This window comes from Rhamphochromis sp. 'chilingali' (genome assembly GCF_963969265.1).
Source record: "Rhamphochromis sp. 'chilingali' genome assembly, chromosome: 14".
Classification (NCBI taxonomy): Eukaryota; Metazoa; Chordata; class Actinopteri; order Cichliformes; family Cichlidae; genus Rhamphochromis; species Rhamphochromis sp. 'chilingali'.
The window spans coordinates 11,621,877-11,643,867 of record NC_137941.1 but is presented as its reverse complement, the minus strand read 5'-3'; the positions used below and the strand labels follow the sequence as shown (position 1 = coordinate 11,643,867).

Below are 21,991 nucleotides of genomic sequence, written 5' to 3'. Positions count from 1 at the left end.
GAATTGGCTGAAATGGCATTTTGCAAACAGGTCATCATAATTTGAGCACTATGTTGAAATGTCACATAAATAGATAGAAATATAAACTCAGATCACGTGTACTTGACAAATGCATACTATATCCTGACACATATTTTTAGTACCTGGTCTGAGTGTTGCAGCTGCCAACCTATTGATGACAATAATAACTAATGATCATGATTATCGAAGAAAGGACTTTCAAATTTTATGTATGCAAAATACCTTTAGATTAAGAGGCTTTCTTTGTTCCTTTATTAAGGCCTTAGTCATCAGACAGTCCACACAGACGCCTAATGTCTGCCATGGAGACTTTACATTAAAACACATCAACACCCCAGTCATCAGATTTCAGAGAAGTTTAACGTATTATTACTGCGCCATGGTGTCTCCAGCTGTCTGTGTCCGAAACAGAGTATAATCAAGTGCTGTTTTCTCAGCACTTAAACGAAGGTGTGTTTGAGAGGCCTGCTAGTCCTCAACTACAAATCATGACACTCTCTGCTTCAGCTAATGAAGAGAGTGAGTAAGTCTGATGAATAAGAGAGACAGACTGAAACTGAGAAGAGGGCTTTTCATATTATAGTGTTTGAGAGTGTTGTTCTTGATTACATGTGAAACAATTAGACGTGGGTTTCAGAGTGCCACTGCTGCTGCTTTTTTAGGAGGTGTGACTTTTCGTCATCTGCAGTGTTAGTAGGCAATACATATTGTGTTAAAACTAGAAGTACTGTGAGAACACAAGCTGGAGTATGCTCACCCACAGACATGAAGTCTTGTACTGTACTGTATCATCTCTATATAACTCAGTATTACTGGCAGGCATTTTTGTTTTGTTTGGAAGTGAGCATGACTATCATATTGCATGACTGTAATTTTCTCCCGATGGAGTGGAATATGATTTGGTATGAAGAAGGAAAATGGGAAGCAGGCACTACTGTTCCACTAGTGTAGATATGTGTGGACAAAATGCATACTCTGTCAGCGCAGAGAATAAGCAATACGGCTTTTTTTTTATATTATTATTATTGTTCCATAGTTTTGGCAGAAGAAACACTGAGGGGAGTAATATTTTTTTATGGGATGAAACTGAAAATAGAGCTCTCCTTCCATTTTTTTGCCCTCATATGCAATAAGTTATGAGCTGCATCTCACTTAACGCCATCATCTCTGCAATGATCTTTCATCCTTTGCATCGCCTCCTCACCACACTGCCTTTGATTTCAAGAGCTGAACTATTCTGCAACATTTGTTGATGTGGTTCTGCAAGTAAATGCTGCAGAATTGTGCTCCTCTTGGAATTGTTCTTCTTCGCTGATCATCGGGAGAGGAACCCACCACCATCGGCTGTACACTGCAAAGACTCACTGAGTTCCTCTAAACCTGACTTTAGTGTTGCAGCACTCAAATTGTCCTAAGATCTTCAACTAAATATTACCACATGCAGACTTTAAGTATAAATATTATTTTCACCTAAAATAAAATGAAATTTGATGAATTCAGCATAACTGAGTGAACGCTACATATAGCCTGCTAAAACAATATTGCATAGCCTATTTCTATTAACAAATAGATAAAATGTACATGAAAACTTGCATAAATAGCATTTTTCTTTAGTGTGGCAGTTGGGTGTAGTTAGATGCCGGCCTTCATATGAGCTAGGCAAAGGCAGACTCTTTCCATTTAACTATAGCCCACTTTTACACGTATACAATAAATTTTAACTACAATTATTGATAATAATTAAATAAGTACAGCAAATTTTGAGATCCTTGTTATTACAAAGTCACTCCATGTCCAAAAACTTACTTGATTACTTTTTATTTGTTGCTTTTATTCATTTAAGAAACACATGAGGAACTAGATCCGCTGAGTACAGGTTTCACTACAAGGTTCGACTACAGAAATCATAATTTAATGAATGACTTTAATGATTTGGCATAAGAGTTGTTTCCTTTCCAAATAATCGAAATGTCCAAATGACTGAATGTGTAACAGCTCCAAAAGTAAGGTCTTCTTTTTTTACAGAATTCAGATCTTACTGCTCATTGAACAACTACTGCATTGTTTCCTTTTTTAAATGAAATGAAGACAAGTGACTATGCAGGCAGTGTTCCATTTGTCCAGACAGCTATAGGGTTCATATTGATGTTTAATTAAAGGAGAACGGTTGTGGACACAAGTATTAAACAAGTAGCAGTGTACAAATCTATACTCTGAATTTCAAGGTCTGATGAAATACATGGTTTTATTTACTTTTCATTTATTTGTTTGTAATTCACTGCCATTTTTTTCTAAAAATCATTTCTTTTCTGAAACTCTTTCTACAACATCTTAAGCTATGAAATGTGCTATAAGGACAAGAAACGTTTGTGCCTATAGCAGGTGAATTATGTGAAAGGTATGTTTAGGATCACACAATAAAAACACTTGGGTAAGAGTAAATGGTCCAAAGCTTGGCCTTGGGACGGCCCTATATGTTTTACGTGCCCATGCTCACTGATGTAATTCAGGAGTACTGTACAGGGCTGTTCTCATGTTAAATAAGCCATCTATCAGAACGTGTCTTGTTCAGGAGTATTTTAGGTATCTCAATAAACAATAAATACATTTCCAACTACTTTAAAAAATACAAACTACTTAGAAAATGTGTTTTCTAACTAATGAAAGAAGCATGCTGAGCAGACATCCCAGCAATAAAGAGAGACAGCCAGGCAGATGCAGACAGACAGGCCTCCTCTTCAAATATGATCTGCCTGCCAGTTGCTCTGGTGTTGCTGAGGTCCAGTGAACTTACCGAACAATCTACTGCCTCTGTGTCTCAGGGCCCAGATTTGGAGCTCTGAGCCTTGGGCATGAAGATGTTGTGGATGGCTTCCAGATCTCATTAACCTTGGGCTGAAGGTCTAGAATTAGTTTGGAGACCCAAAGGGCAGTCGGTCAGCAGCATCCTATTCTCGCAACCCCCCCCCCGCTAAGCTATATTTACTTGCTTATGAAGTGTACTGTTTGGTCAAATGGAAGAAAATCTTAACACGTTTGTTTTTTTTCTTCTGAAGTATTTTGGGTGAAGATTTCCTGCTTAAGCATCAGCTTAATAAGACATTAAAAGTAAAACATAATTCATAGATATAAGGCATGACACGTATAATTACATATTTTACAAGATTGGGAAATCCACTCCACTGGGTCTGAAAGATGGACATGTACTGAGATGGGTAGGACATGGACTTACATTTTTATGACAGAAAACAAAGTCAGCTCAACAAGCATGTGTGTTAAGGTAGGAAAATAGTAAACTTGTGTAATGTCTGCTAAGTTTCTCGTTTGTTAGATCTGAATGTGCTTTCTCTGAGATTTCAAATATATAGTTTATGTATTTAACATGGGCTTATATCACAGTATTTGCAATACACAACATTCAGATCCATACATACACAAGTATTGGACACTGTTTTAGCAAATATCAATAACTTATATGAAACCCCTATTTTACCGCAATGTAATGAGCAGATGTAAATTTTCATTATGTTCTCTCCTGAGACACTTTAGACAGGAGGTCGGGTTATTACGATTATAGGAGACGCATTGATAGTCTAAACGTAACTTTATTCTTTAGAAATGAGTTTTGAAAATCTATGATAATTTATTTTGTACTGATTTTTAACTGTACTTTTAATATTTGAAATGATAGCGACAACAATATTGCTATAAATCACCTGTATCATTATCAAAACATATAATTGCATTCTTACTGTGTAATATGCGCCTGTTATTCACAGATGTGCACGTGCATTTGTTAGTACAGTTAGTTGTGCTTCCCAGAAAGTAATACCCAGACTTTTATTCTTTTTTTCAGTGTGAAATAGTGGAATTTATACAACCTATGAAACATTTGTAAAAGGGATTCATTGTAGTAACGCACACAGAAACATTACACTCATGCACACTCAGTCTTGCTCGGCTGTCTACTTCCCCTGCTGCTATTTTGTCTTAGTTCTCCTACCTAGTTACCAGAAATTCAGCAGTCTAAAGTACTGACTATGTCAAAAGCCTTTTTTTTTTTTAAATCTGTGTGTTGCATGTCATGAGGGCAGTATGAGAGGTTTACTGTTTACTGCACTGGTGCTATCACATATACACTTTCATGCTTTTATATAAAGTGGAAATGGGCGTCCTTGACGGATGGATCAGCAGTGGCACTGGACATAATGCAGCTTTTCTTTCTCCGGCCAAAATGTTCACATGTTTTTCACATTTGACCAGCTGTCCAGTTGACTTCGACATGCTGCTCCTGCCACTTCAGCTGTTGCATGTGTTTATGTGTGTTCATCCCAACACATGAATGCTTACGTCCTGGCCACCGGGCATGTCCATCCTCGAGCGACACATGGTCAACCCCTGTACAGTGCCACTGTGGCCTTGGCAAAGAGCCTGGCTGCTCATACTGCAGCAGGAAACTGCGGGGTTCGAAAAGGAACATCCCCTCAGTTCAGCGAAGGTCATAGAGAGGCGTCATTAGGTTGACAGAGTCTAAAGCGGGGTCTTGCAGGGTGGGGGAGTTGACTGACGGTTTTTGACTCAAGGACATGTCAGTATCAGAGGTTAATGATAAAGGCAGCCTTGGTATGCCATAGGGGATGCCACTTATCATATTCATACAGATAGCTTCTGTGTGTTTATTTGCTGCATACGTGTGTGTGTGTGTGTGTGTGTGTGTGTGTGTGTGTGTGTGTGTGTGTGTGTGTGTGTGTGTGTGTGTGTGTGTGTCAACATTAAATAGAGTTTTGAAGACGAATAACAGTTTGAATAGCTCGACTAAAACAGCTTCAAACTAAATGTAAACCTTTTGTTCTTATTCTCTAAGAGGAATGATGATGAATAAAAAAAGAAAATGTTTCAAATGTAAGGAAGGATAAATTCGATTTAAAAAAATACTCCTTCATTGAACAAAAATGAGACTACGCTAAAAACATTACTATTAGCCCTGGCAGTGTGCGCTGTGTTCCCTGTGTGCGTGTTAACCTCTTTGTCCCTGTCCTAATTGTCCCCATTTGATCAGCACAGTTGTGGTTTCAGGCATTTCCTTGCCCTCCCTACAGCTCCATTTATCACAAGCAGCAATGGAGAGACACAGAGGCTCTCAGTGCTTCAAGGTGAATCCTTTCAAATGGCTCACGTTATGTTACCTTGTTAAATCAATGTGAAAACTAGCAGCAATGGAAGTCTCTCCAGACAAGGGTTTGTGTGTTTCTTTGACATGGAAGTGCTTTGAAGATTGGAAATACTACTATTAAAAGAAAGCTTTAGTGAATCCCTTAGGGCTAAGACTCTCATAAGCCTTTCTATTTCAGCTAGTTGCCTGTGATTTTAAATATTAAAGAAGGGAAGTAACTGTATTGTTTAATTTTTACTACTACATTTATTTAGACTTAAGGTCTTTGCTATCAATCTAACCTGTGCTGGTGGTTTCAAATCCTTCAATTTATTTTAGAAAATGTTTTTTGAAAATGAAAGATTCCGTTTTCTCGCTCCTGTAGCATGAAAATGAGAATTTTCTTGAGCTTCTGGAATAAGTCCAGCAGTTGGTGCTGGATTATAACTAGAGCAGATTCGTTTTACAACAACAACTGTATAGTTGGTATAGCAAATCGCTGCTTTAAGCCATGTCTGCACAGCACATGTCTGATCTAACAGATATGTTCCTTTTTTTATTAATCCATACATACATACCAAACTACTCCGCCCCTAAATGCAAGCCGTATTTTATTTATATCCTTCAAGTCTTTCCCTGAATTTTACAAGCATATCTACAAAATTTCAGCAAGTAGCTTAATTAACTCTAAGTGCTTCCAGAATAGCTTAATATAATGCAAAACAATGTAATTTTATTTTTGAAAAGACCTCTGTTCGTTTCACTCCGTTGAGTTTTCCTGACAGACTTTGGTTCATTTCCCACCCCTGTGATTACGTGCTCCGCTCCGATTATTCTCACCTGAGTTCAATCATCCAATCAATCATCACTGTGAGTATGTACACCCCCCCTGCTTCTCTTTGTTCCTTAACAGATTGGCTTTTTACTCACAGCAGTTAAGCTTTCAAGTCATTCCTGTACCTCTTGTTTGGATGTTTTTTCATTAGTTTCCTCATGTGTCACTTCTTGCCTGTTTGTTGTATTTTTTACCTCCCTCATACCTGGAATGTTTGGCACACTCACTGACCTCCTGTGAATGACTCCTTGGCTCACAATAAAGCTTAGCTTTGGGAGGAAAGTTTGTTTGTTTTTTTTGTTTTTTTACATATCTCTAGTGTGCAGTTCTGTGTTGCATTTTAAAAAGTTTTTACTTGTTGGTGTAAATAAATGGCTTATAAAATATTAACACACATTTCATCTGCTCAGTTGCTGTTTATGATATTCTAAATATTTCTTTTTCACTGCATCAGACATTTTGAACTGTCATGGTAGGAAAAAACACTAATTTCACTGCCGACTTAGTTATGGCTCTTTTCTATTGAAAGTTCTGAGTAAGCCCTGACAATGTCAAAGTGAGTCAGCATTAAAAATAAGTCAAAAGGAAACAGCCAAATGGAATTCAGGTATTCAGTAATCACACTATTTAAACCCTGTAACAGTGGCATGTCAAAATGCCTTCTGTCAAAAAGACCTATTGGACATGATTTCTTATAATCGTCATAATTTTTTGAAAATTGTTCAAGGCAACGTTAAATGGAGTAAAAGATTTATCAGTAGATATGCTGCTTTGTAGTTTGTACTGCTTAGTCTGCTGTGATATAAGGAGCAGTATTTATTTGGAAATGGAAAAAAAATCCTTATGTCTTTCAGAAAAGCCTTAGAAAGTCAGATGAGTTAGAATAAAGACCAACAAAGCCCATATAGGGAGAAGGCTGTGATGGATGTGACTCAGGCGCTGGACTTTGACCTAGTGGACTGAGCTTCTTGAGCCACGTGAAACCAGAAGACAGAGCTGACCTGTCAATAGATGTAGTTTGTTCATTTTCACTTGTGTGTGTGTACATTTATTCATGTTTTAACAGATGCACTTACGTTTAAGAAGAGATTGTGGTTTGAAATAAAATAGGACAATTTTGCAAGACCCTAATTCACCAAAGACACCAGATGTTAAAACTGCAGAGATAAACTGCTCCCTTGTGTTCTGTCTTCACAAATTAAGCCAGTGCTTAACAAAACATATTAACAGTTGTTGTATTCTGTTGTTTCCATGTGTTTTTGGCGGCTAAATATTCAGAAAAGTTTTTGCGCAGCTATCACACATTTATTGGTTTTAGTACAACTGTGGTTCCTTTCTAACTTGAAGACATTTCTGTGTTTTGATTGAAGCCATTGGAAATTCAAAACTAGTTGTGTGACAGGTGATACAACTGACTATTTTCTTTTTTTTCTCTTTTTTTCTTTCTATTTTCTTTCTTTCTTTTGTTTCATCACCTTTCCCTAAGCTTGAACTATTTATTGGGAATTAAATGCGGGCAATAAAACTAACGTTGGTATTATGTTTTGATAATCAATACCCTCGGTTTTAATCCATTTTTGTTATTCCGAAAAGGAAACAAAAACGTGGGAATTTTTGTGTTACAAGTGTTGTCAGAGTTAGAGATGATTTCAATGTTTCTTTCTATCTTTGTTTTTGTGGAAAATAAAAAATCATACTTTTTAATACTTTGAGTAAATAATCCTAAACCCAAAGCAGATGGTCTCCCTGTTTCACTGTTTAAATAGAAAACATGAGTTTCATGAATCTATTTAAAGTCTGAATTTCTGATGGATTGCAGCATAAACTGTCTCCCTTCAGGGCCTCTTTCTTTGCATAATATTATCAAGCTATGTGATGTTTGCATGAAATATTTCTACCTGTACGTCTATATGAAGGTGTGGCTGTGCACTTACTGCCACATTGTGTGTCTGTCATCCTCAGCATGTCGTCCAGGCTTCTACAAGGCATATGCTGGAAACATTAAATGTTCAAAGTGCCCTCCGCATAGTTTCAGCTATGGAGAAGCATCTGCTATCTGCCGCTGTGAGAAAGGCTTCTTCAGGGCTGAGAAAGATCCTCCAACTATGGCTTGTACACGTGAGTACACCAGGAAAAAAAAGGGTTTTAAGCACGATCGTCACACCGTGTGCTTTGACAATCAGATTAACACCTTCCGTCTTTAACTTCACAGGCAGATGGCACAAATGTTTATGAGTTAGAAATGAAAATATAAAATGCATTCCAGTGAATTTATTAACAGAACAATGATAACGTTAAAGACTTGAGCTCACTTTACTGCACAACACATTTTAGTCATTCATCTAGAAAGGTGGATGTGATGAAAATCAATCCACTATCTAAAAGATGTGACCAGAGAAATTTGGATGTGTGCAGGTGCACAAACTACATCATGTGACTGAAGGGCAGCCTGGTTTATAGACAATCTGATAATGGCAGGGTAATGTTACAATGACTAGTATATACATAATGCTACAGCAGTGTTTGACGTTCATACAGTATACTTAATTTGAAAAACTGGTAAAAAGAGTAATTTCCTCCCATTGCTAGGAGGTTGCCAGGCACGCGTGGTTCAGCTTTTTTGGGCATAAATTAGTTGTTATTGTTATAAAATTAAAATGATTGGTTGCTTTCATATTGTGTGGTAGGGGCATAAACTCTCGGTAGAAAGGTACAGGTAATTTGAGCTTGTTGCTAGGTGATTACCAGGCAGTATGATGGCATCATAATATATTATGCATAATCCAAGTTTTATATAATTAATCCTTTCTGAATATAAATGAGATATTAATTTTGTGAAATAAAAATAACATAATGATTTATGTTATGCTGTAAGTTCATAAAGGTTCATTTTAGTCCATTGTCAGGTGGGTGCTAGGAAACATGCTGACATCATAATTTCTGTTACAGATAAGAACCTTTGGCTGTACCTGTGTGCCATGTTTAGTTGCTCAAGTTCTGACGGTGTAGTGGGAGTTCTTGGATAAAGAAATAAACACACAGACAGAGCTTTTGTATGGTAAATTAAAAAAAAAAAAAGAAGAAGAAGAAAGAGGTATTTTAAGGTATTGTGTTTGATTTGGCATTGATGCCCTTTCTGATACAACCCTCCCAGACTTGTGGCTAACACTACTGGGTTTGTAGCTTGTCCAGAATCAAACCCAGGATCTTTTGCATGTTGCTGGAATTGTGTTAACACTATAGCATGGATTCATTTCATATAGTATAATAAGATGACTAAAAAATTAAACTTTTCACAATTGTGAGCTGCTGAAAACATGCTGAAGATGTGCAAAAGCAAGCTGGCTAAAGGCATTACCTCCTACCTTGGACATGAGTCATTAGACATAATAGCCGCATGTATAACTGCAGTGATGTTAGTCAACCTTTTTGATGTGATCAGACTTATGGGAGAACTGACAGCTGTAATCACCATCATCATAAATAGAGAGAGAGAAATAGTCATGTTATCATTTTGTCTGATTAAACTTGAATCAATTCATTGTACATTCACATTAAATATTTCTATACTTGTCTATGCCAGACAGTCTGGTAAGTTATTACTTTGTCTATAGAGCTGGTGGATTACTCCAGTGTTCTCAGAGAATTTGCTGTGGCCGTAAATCCAGTCTCGTCTTTAGGACTTATCTGGTGTGAAACGGAACATTAGAGAGTCTCTGGATGAATTACATGGCTTTTGTTCAGCTGCCTCGTCTTCATTGATGATTCACTGACTGTCATTACGACTTCACATTTGCATTAAATTACAGTTTAACCGGACTAATTCTCCTTTAATTAAAAAGCCATTTAGCTGTCACTGAGATAGACGGGGGCCATGTCTGAGAGCTCTCCAGGGTGGAAGAGTGTATTTGTCTTTTACAGAAAGACAAAGCCAAGTCATTGTGGAGATGCTGTTAGTTTAGATTGTCCTGCAGGATGCAATATTTGCAGGGGAAATCCTCAAAAAGGCTTCAGCTCTTCCTTTGATGTTTTTTTGTCAAATTTTAGGCCCAGATGATTCAATATATACATTTAAACCTGAAAGCATTTCAGTCTGGGGTCTTTTATTTGTCTGACAACTACTTGAAAACTTATCTTACCTGCAGTTACCGACACTTTCCAAGTCCTAAAAGCATGAGCTAATCAAACAAGTGATGAGCTCTAGCTTCTTAAACTCCAAGATCTGAACAAATGACTCCGGTGGCATATTTGTATTTACAGCATTTATTGACTACATTGACAAGGTAAGTTTGATTTGCTCGAAAACAAAAAAGCATATTGTTAAATCTTTACTACTACACTTACTAAAGACAACTAGACACCTTCCTCAGTATACAACGTTGTAATTTAGTGCCTTGTTCAATGGTTTGTCAACTGTTGTTAATTTGTTTTTAACAGTATTTCCACTCCAAGTACAAACACAGCGTAAAAGGGCCTTGTGTGGGAGTGACAAACTTGCAACCTAAGAGGAGTAGGCTGGTGTACCACATCTACTTTTACAATCTGTGAGCTGTGTTTACTCACATAATGCATTTTAATCAGGGGCGTGTAGGCCAAAACATAAACTGTTTGCTTGACGTTGAAGACAATAGAGATTAAAGACCGAGGGCCTTAGAGGAAGACAACGTTAGAGAGGAAGAAAGAGAAGATAGAACAGGAGGGGAAGATAAAGGAGAGGGAAAAGTGTAAAGGCTGGATGGAGTAGACAGTGAAGAGAGAAAGGAAGGAGGTGGTGATACCAATCTCCCCTTAGAATAGGAGTTGATTGATGGCAGTGGGGTTGCTCTGCAGGAGGGGAGGTGGGTGGATTCTCCTCGATGCAGAGAATAGAGAAGGTGAGATAATGGCCGATAGAGGCAGAGAGAGATAAAGGGAGAGAATGGACACACGCTGACAGAAGTGGAGGAGCAGTAGGAGGAGCTTTCCTGTCTGCTGAGATTTTAGCAACGGTGGGGAGAGAGGGATGGTGGAAGAGAGGGAAACATCCCATTGTCCTGGCAGACAGTGAGCTTGGCAGGACGGGAGTGTTCAAATCCCCCAGGCCTTTTAACTCCACCCTGTTGACAGCTGGCTGCCTGCTATTGCACAATGCTTACCCTGACACACAAACACGCGCATCCAGGGAGCACAAGACCTTAGCAAAGTGAAATGTGAGGGAGGTAGTTAGGCTGTTTACTGCACAGGTGAGGATTGCATTATAAGAGTCAGTACAGCAGGACTTTAAGATATGTGTGTGAAACATTTATGAAATAGAAAAACATTTAGTGTTAAGGTTTTAGACGAAACACTAGTTGACGCAAATGCAAAATACTCAGTTTAATACTCAGGTTTGTTTTATCTGCAGAGGTGGATCCTAGATCAGTAGAGTGGATTGACTACAGGAGGCTGACGCTGGAGGAGACGGTGGATAGTGGCAGGCAGGGTGTGTAGCTGGAGGTGGTTGGTAGCTGATGCTGGAGTTTCAGATGGAGAGTGGCGGGCAGAGTTAAAGCCGAGGATAGATTGTAAAAGATCGGGGTTAACTGGTTGCTGGTTGGCACAAACTGGAGGTTGGGAGAACAAAGACAACGTGTAATTAGTTAACTAGAGTTTCAACAAGGAGCCTGAATGCCATCTACTGCAGTAATTTATTTGACAGTCTGGCAAGGGGTGGATGACAAATATATATATATACTGTAGGTGGTTGATTGAATAATGACACACGTGTATCATCTGTCTCGGTGGAGAGTCACGCCTCCAGGGATTCACAGGGAGACAAGACATACACAAACAGAGGGACAGAAAAAAAGGAAAGGGAGTGAGGGAAACACAAGGCAATAGAAAGCCAGTACTAAAAGCATGAGAGGACTATGACATTCAGAGCATTCTTTCACCTGCTTTTGACCTCAGATGGCAGTTTTGGGTGATGTTTCTTATACAGGTATAGGAAGACATTCTAACTCTGGTGTGCACAACTTACATTTGGTTCTTACTATCGAAATAGTACAATGCACAGCTTGGCTACTTGGAAGGACTGCATGATTGAATTAACTATTTCCAAATTCAGACACATAATAAGATTTAGGTGATTGCACCTGCAGCATCATTGTTAAACATAGCACCATATCAGGACTGGTGATAGAATGCAGTCTCTAGTGTCTAGACTGCAGCTGATGGAAACTCTGTTTGCCTGTATAACTTGGTTGGGTGGTGTGAAATTGTGTGACTATGGGTCTGAAACACAAAATGAAAGAATTGCAGATATATTAGCAACAGTTTGTCTAAAAGATATAATTAAAAGAAAGCACGCTCAAAAATTATTTGGCAGAAACAGTGATATTAGAATTGTGTATGTATGGACATAAACTAACTGCTGGGCACGTAAGCCCTTTATTTAATAAACCTGATTATTCTGCTGTAGACTAACAATGAATTTTGTTATTTAATTTAATCTTGATATAGTAAACTGTGAGATTTTATAATTAAACACAGCAAACATCAGCTAAACATATCTTGGTTGTGCTTTCTACTAATAATAATATGGAAAAATGTGGTAACAGTCATGTACTAATGGTGGAAACATGTCATTAATATGGAAATAGCAAGTTATTACCAGCTTAATATCAAAGTAATAACAAAGTATTATCTTACATATATATGATATAGGTATAATAATGAGGAACAAAAAACATATGCCTATGAGGCAGTACCAATTCATAATATTATAATATAGTATTAGAAGTCAAACAAACTGGATCAAAGTTGTATTTTACAACAGAATCAATGTAAATATGTAATATTTTATATAAAGTTTATATAAAGTGTGTGTGTGTGTGTGTGTGTGTGTGTGTGTGTGTGTGTGTGTGTGTGTGTGTGTGTGTGTGTGTGTGTGTGTGTGTATATATATTGTTATAAACACCTAGTAATATGATAGTAATATTTATGTATTTAAATTTTTATATACTGACTTGTGGTAGTATCCACTTGACAATAAGGTAATCTTAGCTGATGCTTTAATGCTATAATATAATGCTATAATTAATCCAACCCTATGCCTTCAGCATTCCTCTCTGTTAAACGGTAACAATATAAATCCTATTTTGATGCTGTGGATTATTAACTGTAAAAACCTGAAGAACTTTATTGTAGTCTAAGAAGTTTGGAAAGAAATTGACTAGACTTCTTTAAGTTGTCTTCTTTAAGAAGTCCAGTCACGTTTCTTTCCATGACCTGGATGAGTAGGAACCTACACAGATAACTTTCTTTGTAATAACCAGGAATCAGGCCTGCAAGGTGCAAAATCCCCTCTAACTCTAATTCCAAACTTTAAGTTATGTGAGGATCACCAGGAAACAACTGTGGTTAAATTCCTGCTTGTTTCCACATTATTATGCTACTCTTACAACACTATTACTGAGCTGTAACAGAAAGTGCTACCCATGTTTCATTTGAAATATAATTTTAAATTCTTTTATCAGTTTATCAGTTTTTGCTCTTTTGTAGGCCCTCCATCCCGTCCACGAAATCTGATGTTTAACCTGAACGACACCTGCCTGCTGCTGGAGTGGTCGCCCCCTAGCGACACAGGAGGTCGCAGGGACCTAACCTACAACGTCCAGTGTAAACGTTGCGGCCCAGAGCCCGACCACTGCCAGCTGTGTGAAGACGAGCTTCGCTTCTTGCCAGGACCGTTAGGCCTGACCAACGCCACTGTCACTGTCGTGGATTTTTCCGCACACGCCAACTACACCTTTGAGATCGAGTCGCTTAATGGTGTGTCAGACATGAGCTCGTTCCCTCGACAGGTGGCCATCATCACCGTCAGCACTGATCAGGGTGGTGAGTACTATTATTTTCATTGAGTGTGTTACTTAAGCACAAGTCCTATAAAATGTAGGATTCTGCTTTGCTGGTTAAAAAATACATAAAGATAACTAAGATAAATTTAATCTTTCCTAATATACCTAATCATATCAGCAGAAAAAGTTTATGATAACATGAAAACTTCTTGGTATTTTCACACTACCTTACACCTCAAGTTGTTCCCAAATACATTGTGCAGGACTCTGTGTATGCGTAAGATTATAAATGAAATCTGCAGTGATAATCTAATTAGCAACAAATTAATCACCTCCTCTGTGCGGCTTTATGTGGTTAGAAATGTATTGGTTCTCCCCAGTATCATGCTACATGTGTTAACTCAATAACTCAAAGATTAACCTGATTTTTGTGAAAATTTTCAGTAGTTAAACTATGAGTAAGTGAAAAACTCATTAGTTTTTGGCAGAAGTATAATCGCCGTAAGACAAGAATATTTCATGTTTGTTTTCATACCTTTTGACGCCCAGAGGATTTGTTCATTTAAAAGGTATTTATGGAACTGTGAGGAGATCATCCCCTGTTTTTAAAGGTACTCCGTGACCTCTACCAGCATTATAGCGCAATACTTGTATGACTGGTTTGCTGTTGATAAATCCACATGACTCTGTGCTAGTGGCTGCCAATGGCTTCTTGCCATCTTATCCTACTTAACGGTAGAAGTAATGTACCAAACATGTACCGATATGCCAGCAAAGGCAGGAAAGAACAAAATTAGCTCTGGAAATGTGTTTACGTTGTAATATAAACAGCTTTTTGTTTGTCTACTCGTCATGGCTCTTTTTTTTTCAACCCTAATGCAAATGTCACCGACAGTGTTTTTTCCAGGAAAGGATTTTCATTAGTTTAAGGTTATTCCTATTATAATTTGCAAATCTTCAATACTGAATACTGTATGTGATTGAACGTGAGTCGTATTTCAGAGAAACCTCCGCTCACAGTTTGATGGCATTTCATTAATAGAAGGTAAAATATTTTAACATGGGGCAAAATCATTGGTTACGACTGTTCCTCACAGAGTTTCTCACTCCATCTTTGAGCTTTGAGATTTTGCCACAGAACAAAATCTGAAAAATTATATATTCCAATATGCCAATCAGAATGATTATGTACTGTGGAGCTGTGATCAAGAAAGTTTGTTCTGAGTACACAGCTTTAGAACAGTCATTAGTTTATTGTGTTACTGGGGCCTTGTTAGAGATTTGTGAGAATGGCCTTGTGAAAGTTAATATTCAATACTTTGATCATTTGTTGCTTTTTGATGCAGTTAGTAAGGTGAGACAGGCCTGGCGTTATGACAGTAAGGTAATTATCCTTCTAATATTTGTAGGTTTGCACCCTCAAACACTGCTGTAAATGATGGCAGAGGTCCAAGTTGTTATTGTATTTACCTGTTTTCCCCAAATAAAGGGGCTGAAAGGCCCATTATATCTTTGGGACATCCTCTGGTGTATAGCATGCTTATGCTTTTAATTTTTGATTTGCAAACACTGTGTTTTCTGTTTTCTGCCTCCTCCCTTGACTATTTTCCTCACCCTGTTTTCAGAATCAGAATCAGAAACTTTATTGTCATTGTCATGAGAACAACGAAATTAAGAATGGTCCCCGATCATTGCATCATCCCTAGCAATATCAAAATATAAATAAAACAATAAAATTCAATAAATAAAATAGATAGAATACTTAAAATACTAATAAGATATAACAGTAAAACATTCACATACATTCCCACACACATGCTTCAGACCGTGCATAGATTAACACAAGAGTGGCGTGATGGACATTTTTTTGTAGTATTCAGATGTGTTATTGCAGTTGGATAACAGCTGTGTTTGAGTCTATTAGTCCTTGCTCTGATTGCCCTGTACCGTCTGCCTGAGGGCAACAGTTCGAACAGGGAGTGGCCAGGATGTGAGGTGTCTTTTATGATGTTTTGGGCCTTTTTAAAACAGTGGGCGTTGTGTAGAACTTCCAGTGTGGGGAGAGGGCAGCCAGTGATCTTTTGGGCGGTGTTAATGATCCCTTGGAGTGCTTTCCTCTGAGCCCCTGTGCAGCTAGTGTACCAGATGCATATGCAGTAAGTTAGAACACTCTCAATGGTGGCTCTGTAGAAGGACACCAGCAGTCTCTGTGTGATGTTATTCCTCCTGAGAATTCTCAGGAAGTACAGTCTCTGTTGGGCCTTTTTCAGCAGCTCGGAGGTGTTCACACTCCAGGAAAGGTTCTCCTCTATATTGACTCCCAGGAAGCGGAAGCTTGCCACCCTTTCTACACAGTCCCCATTTATGAATAGTGGTTGGATCTCTGCCTTTTTCCTTCTGAAGTCTATTATGAGTTCTTTGGTTTTTGAAGTGTTGAGGAGGAGGTTATTGGCCTTACACCATGACGTCAGCTGCTCCACCTCGTCTCTGTACGTAGACTCGTCTCCCTTGGAAATGAGCCCCACCACTGTGGTGTCATCTGCAAATTTCACAAAGATGTTGCTGTGGTGGCGAGGAGTGCAGTCGTGTGTGTAGAGAGAGTAGAGCAGTGGACTGAGCACACAGCCCTGGGGTGAGCCAGTGCTGAGACTCAGGGCTGAGGATGTGTGATGGCCAACTCTGACTCTCTGTCTACGGCCCGAGAGGAAGCTATTGATCCACATGCAGGTGCTGTATGGAAGCCCCAGGTCTTGTAGCTTGGCCACCAGTTTGTGTGGAAGGATGGTGTTAAAAGCTGAGCAGTAATCCACGAAGAGCATCCGCACATAGCTACCATGCTCTTCCAGGTGAGTTAATGCAGCATGGAGTGCTGTGGCTACAGCGTCTTCCGTGGATCGGTTTGCTCTGTAGGCAAACTGGTGTGGATCCAGGCTGCGGGGCAGGGCTGCTGTGATGTGTCTGCGGACCAGCTTTTGTCTTGATGGTTGTTTCCTTCTCTCCCTCCGGTTTCCTATATTCAAGCATGCTTGTTTTTTGCTTCTTTGTTCTCTCCTCTTTCTTTCTCTCCTTCCCTCCTTTCTGCCGCTGCTAAGGGAGGCTGGGAGAAATACATTTTCTCATAGAGCCAAAACACATTAAATGCATTATTCTGTGTCACTGGGGACAACTCTATCCTTTACCGGCACCTCAATGTTACACGCAGCCTTTTTATTTCATTAAGATGCCCAGTTTAGCACATAGTTGTGGCAGGTCCCTGGGCTGTGCACAAGACCTATTTCAACACTAACGTACACAGCTGCAGCTATTTAAAATGCTCAAGGGAAAAGGTAGATTTATGGCCCTCGGCCACTGATAAGCAGAGTGATGATGTATTTTACCACTATCTCCTTGACAGAAACTAGAGTTTGGTCAGAGAGTCAATAGTCTGTGTCATTTATTTTAATGGTAAACATGGTTATTGATTACATTGGTAGTTGTAGTTTTAATACCACAGTGTCCCATCCAACCCACGGATGCAGCAGGTGTCATGTTATCAGTAACACCAAGTAATGTATGGACAAATCTTTCCAACTTTGTTTTTCGGATATAAGCTCATAAGCTCATAAGCAGATCAGTACTACCGGATGAAAGTAATAAACCTCAGGTTTACTTGAGGCATATGACCAATGCTGGGGAATGGAGTAGTGTTTTCATAATGTTGGTTCTCCCTCTGTGCTTGCCACTGTTGGACAAGCCTGTTTAGACCCACTGGAAAAACGTGTACTCAACATCGTATGTACATAAACTGTTTCCCCAGATGCCAAAGAATACAACAGACTGCTCTGGGATTCAACAGGTTTGTTCTTGTATTAGTGTCACATACAGTGTTTGATTGTCTGATTCCTGGTTAAGTTTAGCCAAAATGATTGCTGTTTTGTTTTGCTTGGGTTTGTTTTTTTTTCTAATTATTAAAGATTGCTTTAAAGGTTTTAATTTTATGATCTTTATACTGTTTGTATGACTTTTAAGTATCTAGAACTGTGAGTAAAAGGAGAGTAGACATTTTCATCATTTTCATACTTGCATACCAGAAGGTGTAATATCTTCTTTTCACACCTCAGCAAGAATAGAAGTGATGCAAGATGATTCATGAGCACAATTGCACAAAGCAATAGCCCACACACTGCCTAAGATTATTCTTAGATTATTCTTGCATCGTTTTTTAATATTTTTAAAAAGAAAGTTTGAAATCTATATTTTACTGTAATGCTGAATAGGTTTAACCCTTTAAGACCTACCATAGAACCAAGTCCGCCAGAGTTATCTTTATATTTTTACATGCTATAGTGTCATTTTTGGGAGCATTTTAAGTTGCTATACATCAATATAACTGTTATAGCCCAAATTTTAATAATATGTATGCATCAAGTCTAATTACATAAATTGCAACAAAGTGCAATAAACTAAAAAAAAATTGAAAATCGTTTTTGTTTTTTTACATATATGTCTAGTTAGAGAAATTTAAGAGGTTTGTCCGTCAAAACTGTAAATACAAAAAAGTTGCACAAAATAGTTTCTAACAACAGGAAATTTATTTTGAGTGTCTTCATAGTTTTATTTTTGAGATACACCAATTTTTATGTCCTGAAGGAAAAACGAAAATAAATATTATAATGCAAATTTGCAAAAAAGACAGCATGTGCATCAAAATAAACTATTTCCAGCAGTGCAATTTGAGTTCTAAGCATCCCAGAAACTATTCAGAAAGGCATGAAGTCAAACATGACTTTTTAAAAACACCAGTACAGGCTTATAAGGCCCTAAAGGTAAAAAAAAAAAAAAAAAAATACATTTTCCGCGAAAATGACGTCACGTCCGGTTTCGGCCAGGTAATGGTGGACACACGATAGCTCGCACTGATGTCTATTCCAACATGTGCTTTTTATGCTGTTTTTGCAAAGCCATATGTGGAAGGAAACCGTGACCCAGGACAAGCTGATGGCATAAGATGTAAGTACAACTCCTCCGGTTTCATGTGCCAAAAAAAAAATCATTGTGCTAGCTTACCTGGTTCCGGTTCTACAGCGATTTAAAAATAGCTATGCAAAACGGAGCGTGCCCGTCCCGACCGGTTTTAAAGGGTTATGGATGTTAAATACATTTTTTGTTTGTTTTTGTTTTGTTTTTTAAAAATATCTTAGAAAATTGAAACCACTCATGCAAACAATATGTTTGACCAAATATTTAGATATATCATTGGTTCCAATTGCTAAATAAATGCCCTGGAAAAGTTATCTAAAATGATTTGGCCTAATCCTCAATTTAGTTTCTCAAACTGAATCCAAAAAAATGTGCATTTGTAGATACTCGCTGAAGCAAAGTAAGGGGATTTCTTACATTTAAAATACAATTTCCTTAAAGATAATGTGATGGTGGTGGAATAGTTGGTGGTTAGAATATTGAGAAGGGACTAGGTAATGTATCTATTCTTATACTTCCACACTATTGCTTCAATTTAGTGAAAAGGACAGTAATACTTGGTCTTTTTGTCATGTTTACATGAAGATTCCTTTCAAAATCTATCATCTAAATCATGTAAAACTGATATCTCTGCACTTGTAGTACAAGAATACTCAGTAATTACAAGAAATTCCTCAACTAAGGCGATGCACTGTGAAACCAAGTGTTACATTTGTGGAGCCTTTAAATAGAAGGGCCCTTAGTATTTGATTTCTTCTGCACATAAGTTATGCTGCTTTTTTTGAACCAAAGAACATGTGTCCAGTGTTTACCGTATGCCATACACAGAGAAGACCTACAATAGGACACCTGAAGAGAAATTGGGTTAATCTGCAAGGCACGTTGATTAAGACTGGCAATTATCTCAAAGTCAGCAATGGAAAAACTGCAGAGGCTTTTGACAAAGTTGAAAGAGTGCACACGGTCAGCGTATGCATTCAAGTTGAAAGATAACCATACCTTCTTAAGAATATGAAAAGTTGCAAGCGGCAGTGATATGCATACATGCTTTTGCACATATGCTTCCCCTGACTCATCCACCTAAACCTCAGTGTGATGGGCTTGTTTGGAAAGGTGCACAGAAAATTCCAACACCATTAGCATAGAGTTGCCATCAGCAGAATTGAGCGAGCCATGTAAATTTCTGTGTGTTGTGGGGAATATCAAGAGTCCGCTGTAATAATTTACTCTGGCCATAAATAGATTAGACTTTGTCATTAAAATGCTGATGGCCGTTTTGGTAAATGCCTTGTGCCAGTGAAGTTAGTGTATGATTTGTTGTGCTTATGAGGAGCTGCTTTGCGAAAACGCGCACACAGACTCACACATACACATGCACAATGGCATAAATACATTTAAATACTGTACACATGTGGGAGGGAAATGGAGAAACTATATAGGCCTATGATAATTTCCTGTCAGGCTTAGCCTTTTCAATATTTAGTAAATGATTTAGTGAAGCTAATCTGATATATGCACTCCCATAAGTCTTTGTAACTCACACACAGGCACTGGAGAATCTTGGAAAATTACAACTACCTTTCAAAAAAAACTCAGAGAAATGTATCAAATTTAAATAAAAGAAGAACACAATGATTTACAAATAATGTAAAGCTTTTCGTTTAAATACAAAAAGATAATTTAAAGGTTATTTTTCATTGAAAATGTTATGAAAAATAACAAAAAAATATGGATTTGTTTTTAATGAACACTTCTTTTAAATTTGGAACAACAATTTTGAAAAAGACTGGAAGGAAGGTTTTCCGTCCCAAAAGTTTTTCACTAGTAAATATGAGGCAGGAATTCTGTAAAAGACTGCTTGAACAAGGAGCCTAACCATTCACAGATAATGTTTCTCAATATAAAATGAGAAGGATTAGAATTTGGAAATTTCATCATGTATAGTACATTTATTATATTATATATATTATAGTACATAATAAATTTAAATGATTCACACACAAACTGATATTAAATTGCTATAATCTCAGCCAGCAGTCCCCAAAATAGTTTTTGCAGTGCATACTACTGTATGGGCCATTGTCAGTACTCACAGCTCAGTACAAGTTACAAGTTAAAAGTCACACACAGACACACACAGAAGCAAATAATCACTGCCTTCTCTGTGCTTCTTTAAAGCATGATAAAGCATGAGCTTGTTAAAGATGAACTGAGGCAAGATGAAAAAGACTGTCAAGTGGTCTGATAAATTAAAAATTGAAATCATGAATGCTGCATTTGTTAGGCTAGAAAAAGTAGGGGAAGGCCAAACACATTTTAAAAATAGAAATACATGCATCATAAGTATTGAACAATATATATCAGTCTTTAAGTGTTCTGCCATCGAGAGAAAGTCTTTGGTCAGCAAGACCAAAACAACATTCTGTCTGTGTTACAGTGACAAAACGTTTAAAAAGTCATGGTGCTAAAGTCTGTGTCTGTCTAATTATCAAAAAAAATAAGACAAAGGAGTTTGAGCAGCTGAAAAGAAAAAAACTGCCTTAAAACTGCATAGTTCCCAACACTGTGCAGCAAATTGGTAAATGTGCCTCTTAAAGTGAGTGCAAAGTTCAAATTAAGTATATTAAAATACAAACAGACTACAAATCAGACTACAAACATTTGACATGCTCTCTACATTTGACATGTTGTAATACTTTCCTTTTCCTTCCATTTTTAGGGAGAGGTTGTAAAGCACATAAGGATTAAGAGCAGGAGAAGGACAAGGCCTGTCTGGAAAATAACAATCTGAAGTCTGAAGAAAATATAGGAACATTTATGGTTCTTTATGTCCACATGAGGACAATATTACAATATTGAAATCAGGCGCTAAGTCTGTGAGGTAAGTCTGAGAGAGGGGAAAAGGTGTTATGAATGTGGAAAGCAGGAAAAGAGTGGTTTGAAGACAAATGAAGTGACACATAATAGGAAGAGGATGAAAGAAGATGAAAATGAAAAGCAGGGTGTGAGAAGATGATTGAGTGAGGAGAGGATCGAAAGAGCAAAAAAGGGGGTGGCAAAATGAAGAAGAGGGTAAATTAGCTGACGAGAAATGTGGCCAGAGGATAAAGAAAGTGCAAGGAAGAGACTGAGACACAGACACACTCTAAGTGCACTTGTGTTTCTAGATGTGTTTTTTTAAAACCTATAAAAAAGAAAAGAAAAGAA

The 21,991-nt window shown here is 37.8% G+C and overlaps 1 protein-coding gene across 1 annotated transcript in view; it reads left to right on the top strand.

Moving 5' to 3' along the window:
• epha6 (eph receptor A6) overlaps positions 1-21,991 on the top strand; it is a 193,555-nt gene that overhangs the window by 81,904 nt on the left and 89,660 nt on the right. The window contains exons 4-5 of the mRNA XM_080903018.1: positions 7,971-8,126; positions 13,530-13,865. Of these exons, the coding sequence (XP_080759144.1) occupies positions 7,971-8,126; positions 13,530-13,865 (492 nt within the window). The remainder of the gene's footprint in view (positions 1-7,970; positions 8,127-13,529; positions 13,866-21,991) is intronic.